Here is a 15,911-nt window from a genome sequence, read left to right on the forward strand (position 1 = left end):
TTAATTACCCGTCTTGTCTTCTCAGTGTTAAATACATGCAAAGTCTATCAGGAACAAAACAGATCAGCTTGGTTAATTTGACAACTTTTGTTAAAAGCTTTTATTCTGAAATACTTATTATCACTAAAATAGTCAGCAATTAAGGAAAGATGTGGCATGCGAGAGCCTAAAATACAGCTGCCTTGGTAAAGAATTCCATGTTGGCATTATTTAAGAAGAGGAATATTAATGGGTGGATGTTTAACTGCTTTTAAATTGGCTCTGGGAGTCGACCAGTAGAATTATGCTCGTCCATTAAGTATGCTGAGGTAGGTAGGCATGCATCCCAGGCAAAAACTGTCCAGGTTGCATAGTTGAGTATGCAAAATTTAGATTAACTCTATGCTAAATGTATAGACATTGATGCATTACTGTTAGTTGCACCACAGTTGCATAGCCTATATCCTCATTAATTTATGATACAAATTTATCTTCAGAACTTTATTTCATTTCATTTTTGTCTTGCTCTAGAGGGCAGTCATTTTGGACCTGTTGCGTCTGCATTGTAAGAAGTATGTGCTTAGAGGCAAGCCCTTTCTCAAAGCATCTACTGTCTGATTATTTTATATAGACTTTTAGTAATGTCATACATAAAGTAAAAATAGTAAGTTAGAAAATGGTTGCAGTATTGCTTTACTAAGCTAACCACAGCGTGTATTTCAAGGGCCTACTTTGCAAAAGGCAAAGTCAGACAGGAAATGTATGCATGTAGATGGACAGCTGCCCATATAATACCTTGCCGTTTGTATCTGCCCACACTCTGTGTGTATATTCAACTGCTGTAATTGTATGTACAGTTAGGCATGACATTTATATAAGTGTTTTTAAAACTTATGCCCCTAAGGCTATAAGGTCTCAGAGTTGAGTTCCACATTTGAATTGTGAGATGTTTGTCTAAGCCTGTCCTATTAAGATTTCCCCAACATAGTTTCTATGATAGTTTTAATATTTGCCCAAGAAGGGGGTGGGGAACCAAACCTGATAATATTCAAAGAAATGCTGTTTAAAGATTAAAATGCTATGAGGTGGGATGAAGGTATGCTGGAAGTCTTTACATGCCTCTTTGCAGATCTTGCTACCGCTTTCCTAAATTAATTCTACTTTTTAGCAAGATATCCTATGTCATCTGCAGCTTGCCCATTGAGCTGGAACTAAATTTTACTGGTTTGGGGCAAATGGGGACCTGGGAACTGGTTTATCAGCCGCAGATAATCAGTTGCTTACCAACCAAAACTTGTTTGATGCACACAGGCCTAAAGCTGCCATTTCTGAACAAATGTGCTCATAAAATGAGACTGATCATTTTCTACCACGGTTTGTTCATTGGCATAAGAAAGTTGCCTAGAAATACTGTAGTTAGGTAAATAATACTTCAAAATGACTGGATATTTTAGTGGATTGGATAATGAGGTACTTGGATTTAAATCATTATTTCAAATCCAGCCCAGGCAAGAGAAGAAAGGGTACACATGATAGTTTCTGATGGTTGAAAAACTTAAGGCTGATCCAGTTTGTTAAAAGTAGAGCTGGATAAGTATAATGGCTAGCATTACCTATTTTGTGGCTGAATGAAATATTGCATTTTGAGTAGTACTTTCCTCTAGCTGTTAGTTACTTAACTTACAATTTGGAAACTTTTTGTTCAGTGTTTTAAGACAGTTTCTCTTTTTCTGATTGTGTGCATCTTAAGCAGACACTTGGATGAACTCTCTTGGATCATTGGCAGGACTCTGCATCTGACAGTGATAATTAATATCGCATATAGATAACAGCTAAGAAGGGTTTTGTTCAAGTGTTAATTCCAAATATCTTGGGGTTTTTTTGTATATGAAAACTGTTTTCTTCTGTAAAATGTGCTCCTAGCTCTATTTCTCTTTAAGTATCTCCTTAGAATTCTGATTTAAAAGTAGCTCATATTATTTAGGTGCTACAGATTGTGCTTTAATTTATTGCCACGTGACAGCTCAAGAAATAGGAAATCGGATAGGGAAAATATGACTATGACTTCTCTCAGGGCACATGCTACACTTACGGAGCCCTGGGCTTTTTTATAGGCAAAACAGTGGGAAATAAGGGATTATAGTGACAGCACGAACAATTTATTTTACTGTCTAGAAGTAGCTAGCAAATCCCTGACAATTAGATTTTAGGGAAGGATCAGTAAGTGGTGTCTGACTTATCTTTCAGTTTGCCTATGTAACTTTCATCTAAAAGTTTAGTTGTACAGTTTGCTTGTATATGAGCAAAAATACAGTTTTTGTATATGCTTAGAAGAACTTGGTGTCTAAAGTTTGGTAGGACAGGAGACTTCACTTACCTGTAATAGTGTTTTTGATAGCATAGTATGTATGCTCCTTTATTGTGGTCTCACGGGCAAACAAAAAAATCTTTTCTGTGTGTCTAGATTCATGTTAAGGAATACTAATCCCGGAGTGAACATGCTGTGTGCACCAAGCCTTTTGGAAAAAATGTATCTTAGTCTTTGATACTTTTCCAACATTTCTCTTCGAAGCTTTTACTCCTGTTTATTTTAGTTTCTTTTTTCTGCTGTACATTTGCATCTCAGATCAGCAAAACAAATAAAAAATACATCATGGAAAAAGTATTAATGCATGTAAACCTTTCCCTGTGGTGTCCTATTCCAACTTTGATCCTGGAAAATATTTTACAATGCAGATAAATTTTAGATATTACTTAAAAGGGGAGTGTATTAATGCCATTCATGACCATTCTTGCAGTTCTGTCAAGGCCTTTTTTCTTATAGATTTATATAGTATGATTAAAAATGAAAACAACTTCAATATACTACTTTCTTTCTAAGATGCCTGAAGTGCCTCAGTTCCAAATAAGAGCTGTTATATCATCTTCTTCTAGTAGTAGCATTTCTTTACTTGGAAGCCTCCAGTGGGGATGTGAATGGCAGTTATCCTACACTCAATAAAAATTTCCTATGCAGGGATTAGTTTTTGTAGTTTGAGTTTGCTTTTATTCCACTGTAAGAAAACTATTGCCTGGATTTAGTCACAGAAAAAAGCTGACTTAAGTGATTTGTTTTCCTTGGCTAACAAAACTTGAATTAAAATATACAAAGAAAGTGGTTAGATGTTTAAGAAGTAAAGAAGATTAGCAGGTTTGGTTTTTCTTAAACCATTAAAAGCTTCTTTGGACCTTTTGAAGGAAAAGGTAATTCTTTGAGGAGGAGGATTTTGAATGTCGGGAGGGGGTGTGCTTTAAGAAACTGGATTTTTTTCCAAAAATCTCAATGAGTCTCCAACAGCATCTTCTCAAGCAATGCCACCCCACATGAATACTTTGCACCAACAGAAGCGCTGAGGCTCAAGTTTTCTAGGTCTTGCATGTTTTATTAGTAACACAAAATGTAGGGTGTCACATGGAAATCTCAGGGTTTTATTCTGAAATAGCCACCAACTGAGAATTTTTAGTGCTTCCTTCCTGGTTTGAAATGAAGTACCTGTGACATAAGTACATTCTTCCATATTGCTGTTTAAACCCACAATGAAGAAACAGATTGCTGAGAAGTAAATTGCATACAACTCCAATGTCTCTTTTGCTTTAAGACATACTGTAGTCCATCCAACGGTGAAACTGCGAGAGTCTCAGAGATGTATGGCTTACTCCAAGGAGGTCTCCTTGTGATTTCCTGGCCGAAGTGCTGGGAGAGGAGGTAAAGTTATGGGGGAGAAGGGAAGTTACAGATGAAGGAAGGGAAAGAAATCCTTCCTTTTGTTTTAATCTTCCCCCACCTTTTTAAGAGCCTTTCAAATTATTTCCATTGATCAGTGCTCACAGCCTGGTTTCCTTATAGGGGCAACCCCCGCTTAATGCTATTTTGCTTAGTGCTATTTCACTATAAAGTCCATTTTATGTTCTTACCTGATTCCACTTAGCACTCAACGAGTTTTGTTATAATGCTTATGGTTGCCGTCTTGGCTCAAGAAACTTTCGGTTTCACTTATTCCTATTTCTGCTTAACGCTTGGTTTTTTGGGAGCCAATTAAGAGTGCTAAGCAGGGGTTGCCTGTAGTCTGTTTCATGAATGGGCAAATATACATGTTACTCTTTGCAACTTACTGCTGCTGAGGGCAACTAGATCGACAGCGGCAGAGCTGTGGCATCAAGGGCGATGGGAGGATAACCAAGACCCCTGCAGGCATGTAGTATTAAAATTGCCTCATTAAAGACTTCTGCTAATAAGCCTCAAGGGGAGGGAGAGGGTTCGTGGCTGTCCTACTGGAGAAAAAGAATGGATTTGGGAAAAGCAAGGTTTCTTTTAACGTTTTGTATCTTGCAGACTTCCACGTTGATAATCTTGACATTCGTGCAATGTCACTGGCAGTGTCAATGATGTCTTTTTTTTTAATTGTAGTGATTATTTAACTGTGGCTTGCAAGGCTGTGGCACTTGCTCCACAAAACATGCTTAGGCCTTATCTCCATTGTAGCAAAGAGATTGGGAATCACTGATTTCTGGGATTATTGTGATCATAGATTTCATAGAAGGGACCCCAAAGGATCATCGAGTCCAGCCCCCCGCCCCAGAGGCAGGAAATCAGTAGGGATCATAGGATCCCAGCAAGATAAACCTCTGCTAGGTATTGGCAGAGACCTGGCACACTCATTGCATGGGTGTGGCAACGCACACGCATGCACTCATAACTCAAAGTTTGCATTTATAATTTTATTGGTAACTTTGCATCCCATCCAATAAACTAGAATTTATTATGATCCCAATAGTTGGTCCTTTATAGCCAACACCAGCACATAAATGCACCTCACAAAAAGGGCCTGTAACAGGTTGCCCTCCCCAGCGGGATTTTTTTTTTTTTTTTTGCCTATGAGGGGCACCTCTGAATTCCCTTAATGTTTCATTTTTCTTGGTCATCTCATATCCCGCCTTTACTTGTCTGCCATGTCTTGATGTAAACATTTGTTAGATGTTCTTGCCAGTGGGTGACTGCCTATTGTAATAGAGTTTTAGGTCTCCTGATGTCTTTCCTGCTGCAGTTTTCAGAAAACTTGTATGTGCACTGAAAGGACCTCTCCATCAGTTTCTTTTGAGCAATGAGTAGAAGTTTGTAGCAAACGCTTTAATTTAATATATTAATTGTCATCCCACCTATCTAGAGGTCTGAGTCTTTTCATTTTAATCATGGTTTTTTTCCTACTTTATCTTCCAATCATGTATTTATTATAACAAACCTCCCACAGATAGGAGTTAATTCTGAAAATCTTCTACTTACTACCTTTGGTAGCATATGATCATCTTGGTATTTTTTTTCTCTTTGGTCTGTAACACAAGAGAATTGGTTCTGCTGCTTCAATTTCAAAGTAGTTTTGAAAGAGAGAATATCTTTAGAAAGACATTTTTCTTTTTCGTCCTGCCTTTTTTGCAATTACTATCTTTTTGCCTAACTTTCTCAAGGAAATAGTCTGTGGTTTTTTTTCTCAAGAGCTTCCAGGTAGCTTTTTGGCGGTCGTTTCTTCTGCACAGCTATTAATACAGAGTCAATTCCCACTGATTTCTAAAGTGTACGGTTAATTGATGAATGTTGTATATAGCAGTTGGCTGTATTCATTCATCTTCCCAGGAGTTCATTCATCACAAGGAGTTTGTCTATTGTGAAAAATCCTGATTGAAAGCCTGTCCTGGTTACAGGAGGATGGTTGTTCAGTACTTGAACTTTATGGTCTGCACGTGGAAAGTTGATAAATGCGTTTTTGCCTCTCTCTTCTATAAGCATCCTAGTCTTTCACTAACTGCCCAGGGCTTAGTTGTGTTACTGTTATGACCATTTTGTCAGTTCTTCTTTGACACTAAACCATTCCCGTCTTTTTGTCTCTGTTCCTCAGCCCATTCTTGTTCATAACCAGGATGGAACGTCCTTCTTTTCTTTAAAGATCTTTTTTTGAGGCTGTTGTTGATACTAGAGCAGAAAACTCATGGTAAATAGTCTTTCATGATAGTAGTGTTTGTCAAGGTGCTCAGCACAGAAGGCAGAGGTTTTCTTTCAGTAGAATAAAACAGATAATTAAACAATTTAAACTAAGTACAATTTTCTTTTTAAAAAACTATTTTTTTAGTTTCATATTTAATTGAAAAACCTACTAAGTTGCATATAATAATAGTAATAGATAATAGAAGTAATAATTAACCTGTGTGGAAGCTAGAATTTTAAAGGAATGAAAAACATTGAAAAGGGAGGATTTGCTAGGCACCGAAAACCAGGCTTTACTGAAGTGGAAACTATCTTTAGCAGTAGCCCTGTCCGTAGTACAAAGAAAATATTTCTTTTCAGTTTTTTTTTTTTAATTTGTTTTTAAATTTAGTTCTGTTCACTAACTAGCACATTAAAATTTGAGGAATTGATTAGAATTAGAGAGAGCTTGTTTTCCTCTCCAAAACTATGAATAGAAGTTATGGTCACAAGATTTGTTAGTTCTAACATCTTGATGGATATGAGGATGAGAAAAAAATGTACTTAGAACAAATAATACCTCTTTTTAATAAATTGGTTGTAATACAGAGCATGTTTCTATAAACTTGTTCCCCCCTGGTGTTTTCAGTATACTTAATGTACTTTTATTTAAATAAATAACAAGTGTGGGGGCGGGAATCAAAATGCTTTATTTCAGTATTTTGATTGATTTCTTTTATCAACCAAACCTGTGTGACAGAAGCTTTAAAAATATCTGGTAAATAAGCAATGAAGAAACGTTGAACTAAACACTTATGTTTTAAAACAAAGGTAAGAAAGTGAATATATGCTTACACTGACTATATCATAATTACATGGATCCTTCTGTAATTGCTTCCATACATACATAGTGCATCCTCCTGGGTAGCAACAACAAAAACATAAAAATTTATACAATTTATTTTAAAGACTATAATTAGTCGCAAATTAGCCTGTCTTCATGGTCACCACTCCAAGTCCAACTTTCCTTAGGCAACTAAGAAGTACAAATGCAAAGCAAGATTAAAATCAGTTGTTTAAATCAGGTTTCCTTTCCTGGTGATTTAAATCACAATTAAAATTGGCTATTTAAAACACTTTGATCTCAATCAATCTGCCCTGGCTGAAAGAGGCAAGCACATTTTTCTGTACCCTGGAAGTCTAATTTGTAAATTCCCTATTGAGCGAAAGAGAGAGAATGAGCAATGTCTTTACAGATGTTGTATTCTAGCTCCAGGCCTTGACAGAAAGGTGTATTTCTTAGGTACAACTTGTAACTGCAGTGGGATGGCTGACAGCCAACTAGTCTGATCAAGTTGCTTCCCCCCCACCATTCTGAGGTAGTTATTGTATAATCAGAGCAGTTCTTACTGTTCTGATTTTTTTCTTACTGCTGAAATAATGTTTATCATCTGTAATCTGCTAAATCCGTTTGAAGCCATGTGTTGTTATTCTTTTTTGGTGTAATAAAATAACATAATAGCCAGGATTTTCAAGGACTGATGGGCATCTGACAAAGAAGGCTGGAATTTAATTGGAGACATGAAGAAAAGACATACACATACCATACTCTTGCATTTGCATAGACCTGCATTTTGCATACTGGGTTAAGGCGGACCCTAGAGAGAGAAGCCCAGCAGACTCTCCCTACGCCTGTGCCCGAAAGCTTGCAAAGAACACTTTTTCCAACTATCCAGCTGGTCTAATAAAAGAGATCACATTTGCCCAAATAGCCTGGTCTGTACACCTAAAATTTAGCAGACGCGTGACTTCAGTGCACATAAAGCTATTGTGTATATTGGCGACATGGGAACAGTCATCCAATTCCCTTTCAGGGGTTTTCAAAATAAATATTTCCCTCTCTAGTGATTGTGCTACAGGGATCTGGGAGCCTTCAGCCAAAGGCTGAAATGCTTGCACAAAAGCTTTGGGGCATTTATATATATATTTTTTATATTTATATTTTTTTGCAGTTTCTCATTTGGTCTATAGCTTCCATGTCTATAGCTTCCAAAAGGTTTGGAACCAAGAATTTTAGATTTTTGCATTTCTTTTGGGGGTATTTTGTACCTTTTTCAGCTGTACAGGCTCTCTCTCTCTCTCTCGGAGAGGCCCTGAGACTATCACCTGTACTTGGTCGAGGCATTTCTGATTTTCTCCCCCTGCAGTGTTTTTGGCTCCTAGTCCAGAAGAGTTTGTGCGGAGATAGCAGACAGTACAATTAAATTTTGTTAATCAGAAGGAGAAGGAGAAATTGAGTCATATTTGGGAAGGTTTACGTTGAGTAAGTGACTTTCAGGAGTGAAAGCAATCGGAGGAGTTTGCTAAACCAGTGTTAGGCTGCCTTGAGCATAAGCCTGTCCTGAATGCTAACGCAGTGGTGATTGGCCTCAATCACTGTTGTTCCTGGCTTTTAGCCAAAAGACTACTTTTTGTTGCTTACAAAACCAGCTTTCTCCTTAAGTTGGAAAACGATAATGCTGTCAGTGTGTGACATGCATAGTATATCTTGGGAAGTTTTCAAAGTGGTTACACTTTCAATTTACAGAGACAAAAGCAAGAAAATTTGGCACTACAAGCATTTATCCCATGGTTCCTAGATGAGACATTGGTATTGTTTACAGGATTGGGAAATAGCATCCCGAGCATCACGCAGCTTCGATGGTCATGCTGTCTACTGATGTTTTACTGATGCAGACTGCAAGGCTAAATTGCTGTCATTTTTTTTCCCCCCTGCTAGAAGTTACGGCACACTAGGGACCACACATTCATACAGACAGAAATCTCCAGTCTCTTCCTTGGAGATGCCAGAAATCCCATGGTTATATATAGTTTAAACAAAAGCAAAAAATGAAAGGTCAAACGCTTAGTGAAGAAGTCCCAAGATCATGGGGAGGAGCAGAGAGAGGAGGAGATTTTTATAGTTGGCACTAGTTTGCACACATGTGGACTTTCTCGGTTATGAAAGCAGAGGCTGAACTTTCCTGGTAATACTGCCTGAAAGCCAGGGTTGAGATGCATTAAGAAAAAAGCACATATTTGCATTGTGGCTGTACATGCTGTATACATTGTGTGGTTTAATAGGACCTTGATCTCAAGAGCCATCCTGGCACTTTTTACCACCACAAAATTCACTTAATGTTGGAAAAAAAAAGAAGAAAAAACCCAAATTTAGCTATATTTGGATGGTATCAAGTGGAGCCAGACAGGCAGTCACCTGATTTGACAGGAGAATATTGCACCAACTTTTCTAATTTTGTTCATCAGCTGCTTGCAGTAGGTGAGAGAGTTAGAAAGGGGTGTTCAGCAGGAGCCGGTCAAGGTCTTTCATTTTAGTCACTGAAACTCCAAAAGATAGCACGGGGGCAATTAAAAAAGGGGGTGAGGGAGTGGGACTTGTACAAAAGCAGTATAGAAAGTAGGCTCTAGGCCTCCTCTTATTCCTAAAGTGGCCTTTGCGATATGCACTGTTCTGCTTGCGGTCTTCTGACGAGCAAAACTTAAGGCTGCTTCTTCTCTTCTTTTATGGTTTGTTTTGAAGGTGTTAGAGCTTGTGTGTGTATACAACCCCTCAGCATATATACTACACGTGCATATTGACCGCATTTAGTTGTATAAAAGCCACATTTTCCCCCGCTAAAATTTTGCTACCAAAAACTGGAGTGCAGCGATAAGTCACACCCGAGAGCAGGGGCGGCCTCTGCCTGGGGCACACAGCAGACCAGGGGGAGGACAAGCGGCACAGCAGCTCAAAGCAGACTGTATAGAGGAGGGGGATCAGTGATGTTCAGGGAGGGCGCAGAGCTAATTTGCGACGTGCCTGCCAAAAAACCTGGCCCCCACTGCCCTAAGGCTAAGGCAGTATCAGGACTAGACAGAAATGTTTGAGCATCCCCACCTGGCATCTTCTTACAGACAAGACTAAAAGGAGAGTGGAACTAATGCACCCCATCTTTTTAGACACATCTCTTTTGATTTGGTTTCTTTACAATTTGGGTATTAAAGGAGTAAGTTCTTTTCCAATTTTTCAAGGAAACATTCATGAGCGTGGCTGTTACATGAGCATGGCTATTATGTGGGGATTTGATAGATCCTTTAACAAAACATAAATAAAAATGTAACCAATATAGCCAAGCCTCTGAGCATAAATTGGTATTTTGGATGCCTTTGGAAAGCTTAACCCTAGTTTTATTTCAGTTATTGGCTATACAGCCGCATAGAAAACTACATGTAGTTTAGTATCTCTGCAGGAGAATTATACAAAATTCAGTGTACATCAGGGGTTTTGAATTTAAATGATGCATTTTTATTTAATGTAACAGTCTGTCAGTGGTATTTTACCTAGCACAGCAATACCTAAAAACATAAATATGTTTTAGAAGTCACTCCAGTGAATTTGCACATCTGGGTTGATTGAAATGAAATACGTAATTTCAAGCCAGCTTCACCCTGTGAGCTTCAGTCTCTTCTCTAGGTTTTAGAAGGCGTTTGTCTCTCAAATGTTCAGAAAGGGCATTTTTATAAAATGACGCATATTTTGCCTTTTCATCTAAACAGTTTTGTTTATTGCTAGCCAAGGTGACTGTGAGGCTTAATGGCTCACTTGACTGTTTCATGAACTGTTCCTAATGAGCATTATGTTATTTTCCCCTTTCATTTCTGTAGGCTGTTCAATTAACCCCTCGACGATGGCTAAACCTACAGGAATACCAGAGTAAAAAACTGATGGCAGACCACGGGGTTACGGTTCAGAGATTCTTTGTGGCTGATACTGCAAATGATGCCCTGGAAGCTGCGAAGAGACTAAGTAAGTTGACCAATAATAGGAGAAATCTACTTCACCAGATACCAGTCTGGAAAAGAAATTTCCTCCTCTTTAGTTTGTACACAGTCTTAAAGTTGATGTTCATTGTAGTGATGTGAAATATGATCAAGGCCTCTGAAAGTATATTTCATGCCATGTGTGAAGAAAGCTTTATAACAGTAATATTTTCCAGAGCTTTGTTTTTATTAAATAACATGACGTCTTTAATTAACATGGTTTGTATCGGCTTTAAGAATGAAGAATCAAGCATGTAACATCATAACTGGCTGTTCCGGAAATCATTGTGATGCCATACACAGGATAAAGACTTGTGGGAATAAAGGAGAGAAACAGCTGAACTTGCTAAAAAAGAGACTTTGCAAGCAAAAGTGTTGTAATAAAGGACAGGGGAAGAAAAACAACTAACATGGAAACAAATACAATTGCTTTTAAATAGAAATTACTCATTTACAAAGTGGGTTTCTCCATCAAGGGAAAAGGAGAGACAGAGGTAAAATGAATTGTCAGCACCACAGCAGGAGCCTGTGACCAAGGCCAGTAAAGAAATCCTGATGCCTTGAATCCCAGTGCTGTGATTTCACTGTGTTCCCTATTAAAATTGTGATGCACTGGCGGGTAGAATTTGGCCTAGAGTATCCAAGTGAAAAGCATCCCTCTGTCAGATGGACTTGAGATCAAACCTACACAGAAGCCGTTCTGTCCAAAAGAGCTAAGTTAAAAATTGCTTCACTTCCCAGCATCCCCAAATCATCTTGCTGGATTCTGGTTTTGTATTCAATAGCATCTCACTTTGTTTTTCTGTCGTGCGGTTCCTAATGAGAATTGATAGACTGTCCATCAGTAATGCACGCGGGGTGGTGCCAGTCATCTGGCAACTGCCTCTTTATCCATAAGAGCTCTTTGTGCGTCTCACATTTTTTCACATAATGGCAAGATGTATAAATACATCCCCTAGTTGCGTGTTCTTAGATTTTATGCGTGTGTTTTATACAGAGATCTAAACAGGAAGGCTATTGCTGTACTAGCTGATTAAGCCCTTTTCCCATCATGAGGATTGTATGCTTGTCAATAAACCTGTTTATAGTAACTAGAATGCCAAGTGATAGATTTTGAAAATCTATTTCAGACGTGCATATTTACATGTTTGTCTTCTGGGCATGTTTCTCTCTTTTGCATTTTTCAATGCAAAAAGAATAAATCTTGCATTGAAAAATGCTGGGATGTAACACAATACACAATGGGTGCATCTATACACTGCCCTACAGCACCGTAGCAGTCATGTGCATCAACACATTACCGGCAGCTGCTTCGCCCTATCTGCGCGCTGCCTCATTACAGCGCACTGCTATGGCAAAGCGACGGTTTAATTTAACTGCGTATGGTGCCATATGGGCACTTACTACTTCCAAAAGGAAGTACTAAAGCAGAGCGCAGTAACAATGTTGCCATAGGTTGATACGTAGATGCACCCAATGATTCTTAAAAAACAAAATAGTCTGAATAAGCCATTTTCTGAATGGCCTTTCTATACAAGGGAGCTGGAAAAGTTCCTGTTAATGCCCCAAACTTAAAGCCCTTAAGCTGTGTCTGGGTGCTCTCATTCAGGAGAAAAGTGGCCTTAGATCCCTGCAGCTTTTTCCTCCAGGAGGTTCAACTACAGTGATTTGGAGCCACTGAATGAGGACCATCTTCAAGGGGGTTTAATATAATTATAAATCAAGTCATGGGTGTGGCACCTGTGGTTAAATCTGCTTAATTTTCCTGAGTGTCCCTGTGCATGACTGTTGCAAGAAGCTGAGAAGGTAGGTGCTTTTGATCTGGCTTGTCTTAAAATACAGCAATTTTCTTATCAAGTGATTTTTTTTTTTTTTTTTTTTGCAGTGTTTAGCTTTCTGATTACATGCTTCGGATTCTTTTACGCTGTTTGCAATCTGCCTGAAAAGTGCACTTTAATAACATTAGAAAAGCATGGAACATGTGAATGCAAATTGTAGGGCACATCAAAGGAACAGAGTACAGCTGTATGTAAGGGAGTTTTCTCTGCATTTCGATACGGTTGTCCCTATTTTTAGCGTTTCAGTTTTTCTACAAAAAGAAAATGCCGTCTGGAATAATTAAAGAAAAGAAAATGTAGCCATGTCTTATTTCAGTGGTGGACAACCTTTTTTGGCTGGTATGCCACTAAAGAGCCCTGTGCCTTCCCCAAAGGCACTACCACTCTAATCCCCTCCCCCTGTCTGAGCTGCTGCTCTGCTTTCTGCTTCCTGCCTTGTGCTCTATGCCTGTGCTTTTCCGCTTTCTGCCCTGTTTGCCACTATGTTGCCTGTCCTGTCCTCGGTCCTCAGCATGCCACACACCGTGTCACTTCTGGCACACATGCCACAGGTTGGTCACCTCCGTTCTTTTTCACGGCAGTAACTGAAATGGTCAGTCTGAACACTGGACTACTGTAGTAACTTTTATTAGGATTTGTTCATTGACATTTACCAAGCATCCTGTTAGAGTGGACCTCTGGACAGTAAAAAAAATAAATTACATTTTTTTTTTTAGAAAATATAATGTCAGCTAGATTCAGAGGTCAGGTTCTGCCTTCAACTTACAGTATTTCCACACAACCCTACTGGGCTCTGGTCATCTGAATTAGGTTCAAGCTTGTAATGCAAACTGAAGTTTCCTTTCCTTTGTTTCTTCTCTTGGAATGATCTTTTACTGTAATTCCAGCACTGATCCTAGACTCCAGTTCAGAGCCTCTTGCTATCACCATTTGATTTATCTCTCTAAGAATTAGTTAGGTGGTAGTTTGGCGGGGGAAAGAGGGCTCTTTCAGACATGTTTTTAGACCTTTCTCTCTCTGTTTCTTCTGCCTGAAGGCTGGGTTACCTTCCCAGGTTATTTCAGGAAACATGATTGATATTTCATAGATTAGTAGACAGGGCCAGTAAGTTTTTTGATATCTTAGTACAGTCATTTTTACTGAGGTTACCCATACTCTTTAAATAAAGAGCAGTGCAAGTACATACATACATTCCATTTGAAACTCCTTCTACTCTTCTTCTGGGCAGCTAGGTAGAGATATTTAATCCCCAAAGGAAATTTTGAATTCTGTTTGCTCTGGTGTAGTACTTGTTTCTTTTCTAAACGGCAAATCTAGGCTGCTGGATTTGTAATCCTTAAGCCATCTTTACTTTATGTCCCTGTTCTACTAAGAGCTGCTATTTTGATGTGGTCCTCAAGTTATAGAGGTAAAAATCAGTGGTGTGCTGGAACCATATGACATTTTATCAGATAAGGCAAAAATTAGGCATTCTCAGTGTGCCAGTTCTTAACCTCACTCTCTTGAAGGCAGTTTGGTTTTATGTAGGGTTGGTAGTATAGTGGAACTACTATCATATTGCTACCTCCTTGCTTCAAACTTGAAATGTGGTACTACATGGGTGAACATCAGGAAAGGGCAAATAGAGCTAGTCTGTATAACAGAGGCAAAAATAATAGCTTGTCTCCTAATCACTTGCGTGTCCTAAAAAAAAGATGAAACTTAAGTTGAATAATGGTCTTATGGCTTGCATAGTTGCAGTTTATTAATGATGTTGCTATTGATTGTGGCATGTAAATCACAGGAATATTGATCTGCTGAGAAAACTATATTGAAAATATTTTTAACTTGGAAAGAAAAATGAAATATAAAAGTGGAAACTAATTATCTCTCATAATCAAACTGCTGCATATGAACTACATGCAGTGTTCTTATTGGACTTGGCTGGCTTGTCAACACTTTCAGCTACAAAAATGTTTCGATCAGTCACAGTGATAACTTACTCTTTTCATTTTATATAATTGCATCAAGAGCAATGGTGAATTGCTGTGCCAATAAGGAATTGTGCTTTGCAGTATGAAAATTGTTTCACGTTGAAATGAATGACATACTCCATTGATTTGTTAAATAATTAACAACATCCTCATAATCATTTTACATGTTTTGCTGTCATCGTGTCATAATCCTTGGTTTGCTAACCCAGAAGCAAGAGCCGTAGTGCTGCTGCTGTCTGGATCATTACATTAGAGTTGCAGACCATCTTTGTCTGTCCTGTATCCAGTCAGCTCACTGACGCTGCTGTCATTTGGACATCACTTTTTCACATGCAAGGAGCAACTTAGAATACTTACAACATTCCCCAAATATGACTGGGCTAGATGAGCTAGAGAGAAAACATTTATCTGCAAAATAAAAAGAGACGGGCCTGCAAGTTTAAAAAAAAAACAAAAATGCCTCCAGATTGTGTTTGGAGGCCACTTTGCAAGATCCTTGGAGATATACCGGCTGGTATTTCATGGAGAGTTTCTGAACAGATAAGCCTCCAACCACAGCCTGGTTCAGTTCAGACTTATGGGAAGAGACTAAAGGCATTTTTACTGTTAAGGGAAGTTGTTCGATTTGTGCAAAAGAGTCTGAACCAGGAGTGTTACACCCTAATATGCCACCTGGTAACAACCTTCAATTGAATGTGTCAGGTATTTTAATAACGCTTATTATTTTCAGTCTTTCAAAGAAAATGCGCGTTAGACATCTATCTACATAATTCCAGGTTAAAAAGATAAGATAGTTATCGTATCATAAAATACCCTTTCACATTTTTTTTCCTTACTATATGGAGATGTCTTAATTCAATTCATCTGCATAAAGACAGGAAAAATGGGTTTTTTTAGTACAGTTTCAGAGGATAATACCTTCAGTGTGGTAAATAAGAGGCAAAGACTGACAGAATTTGCAGAGAGTTGTGCTTTATTCACAGGTAAATTATAGGAGTCATCTAAACGCTATTTCTTGAGAAGACTGATTTTGCTCTTAGATCATACTGCTTTGGGTATGGTCAACAAAGATGCAAGTATTGGATTTACCTACACTCGATAGGGGGAGCTGCCAAAAGGGCATTATTTGTTGCGATCTCAGTTGTCCGGTATTATGCAGGCCTTGGTGAAAAGATATCTTTTATCCAACAATCAGCTTTCATCGATTTCTTTGTTAATTGCTTACTTTCCTTTGAAGTGGAACTCTTTACTATCTAAGATTCACAT

At 38.4% G+C, this 15,911-nt stretch overlaps 1 protein-coding gene across 3 annotated transcripts in view; it reads left to right on the plus strand.

Annotated features, from left to right (window-relative positions):
- The window catches only part of SUCLG2 (succinate-CoA ligase GDP-forming subunit beta), a 164,608-nt gene that overhangs the window by 20,917 nt on the left and 127,780 nt on the right, over window positions 1-15,911 (plus strand). For all 3 annotated transcript variants that reach the window (XM_090022437.1, XM_090022438.1, XM_090022439.1), the window contains exon 2: window positions 10,679-10,820. In XM_090022437.1, coding sequence (XP_089878563.1) covers window positions 10,679-10,820 — 142 coding nt within the window. The remainder of the gene's footprint in view (window positions 1-10,678; window positions 10,821-15,911) is intronic.

The sequence above is a fragment of the Crocodylus siamensis genome, chromosome 11 (genome assembly GCF_052110815.1).
Source record: "Crocodylus siamensis isolate JL-2025a chromosome 11, ASM5211081v1, whole genome shotgun sequence".
NCBI lineage: Eukaryota > Metazoa > Chordata > Crocodylia > Crocodylidae > Crocodylus > Crocodylus siamensis.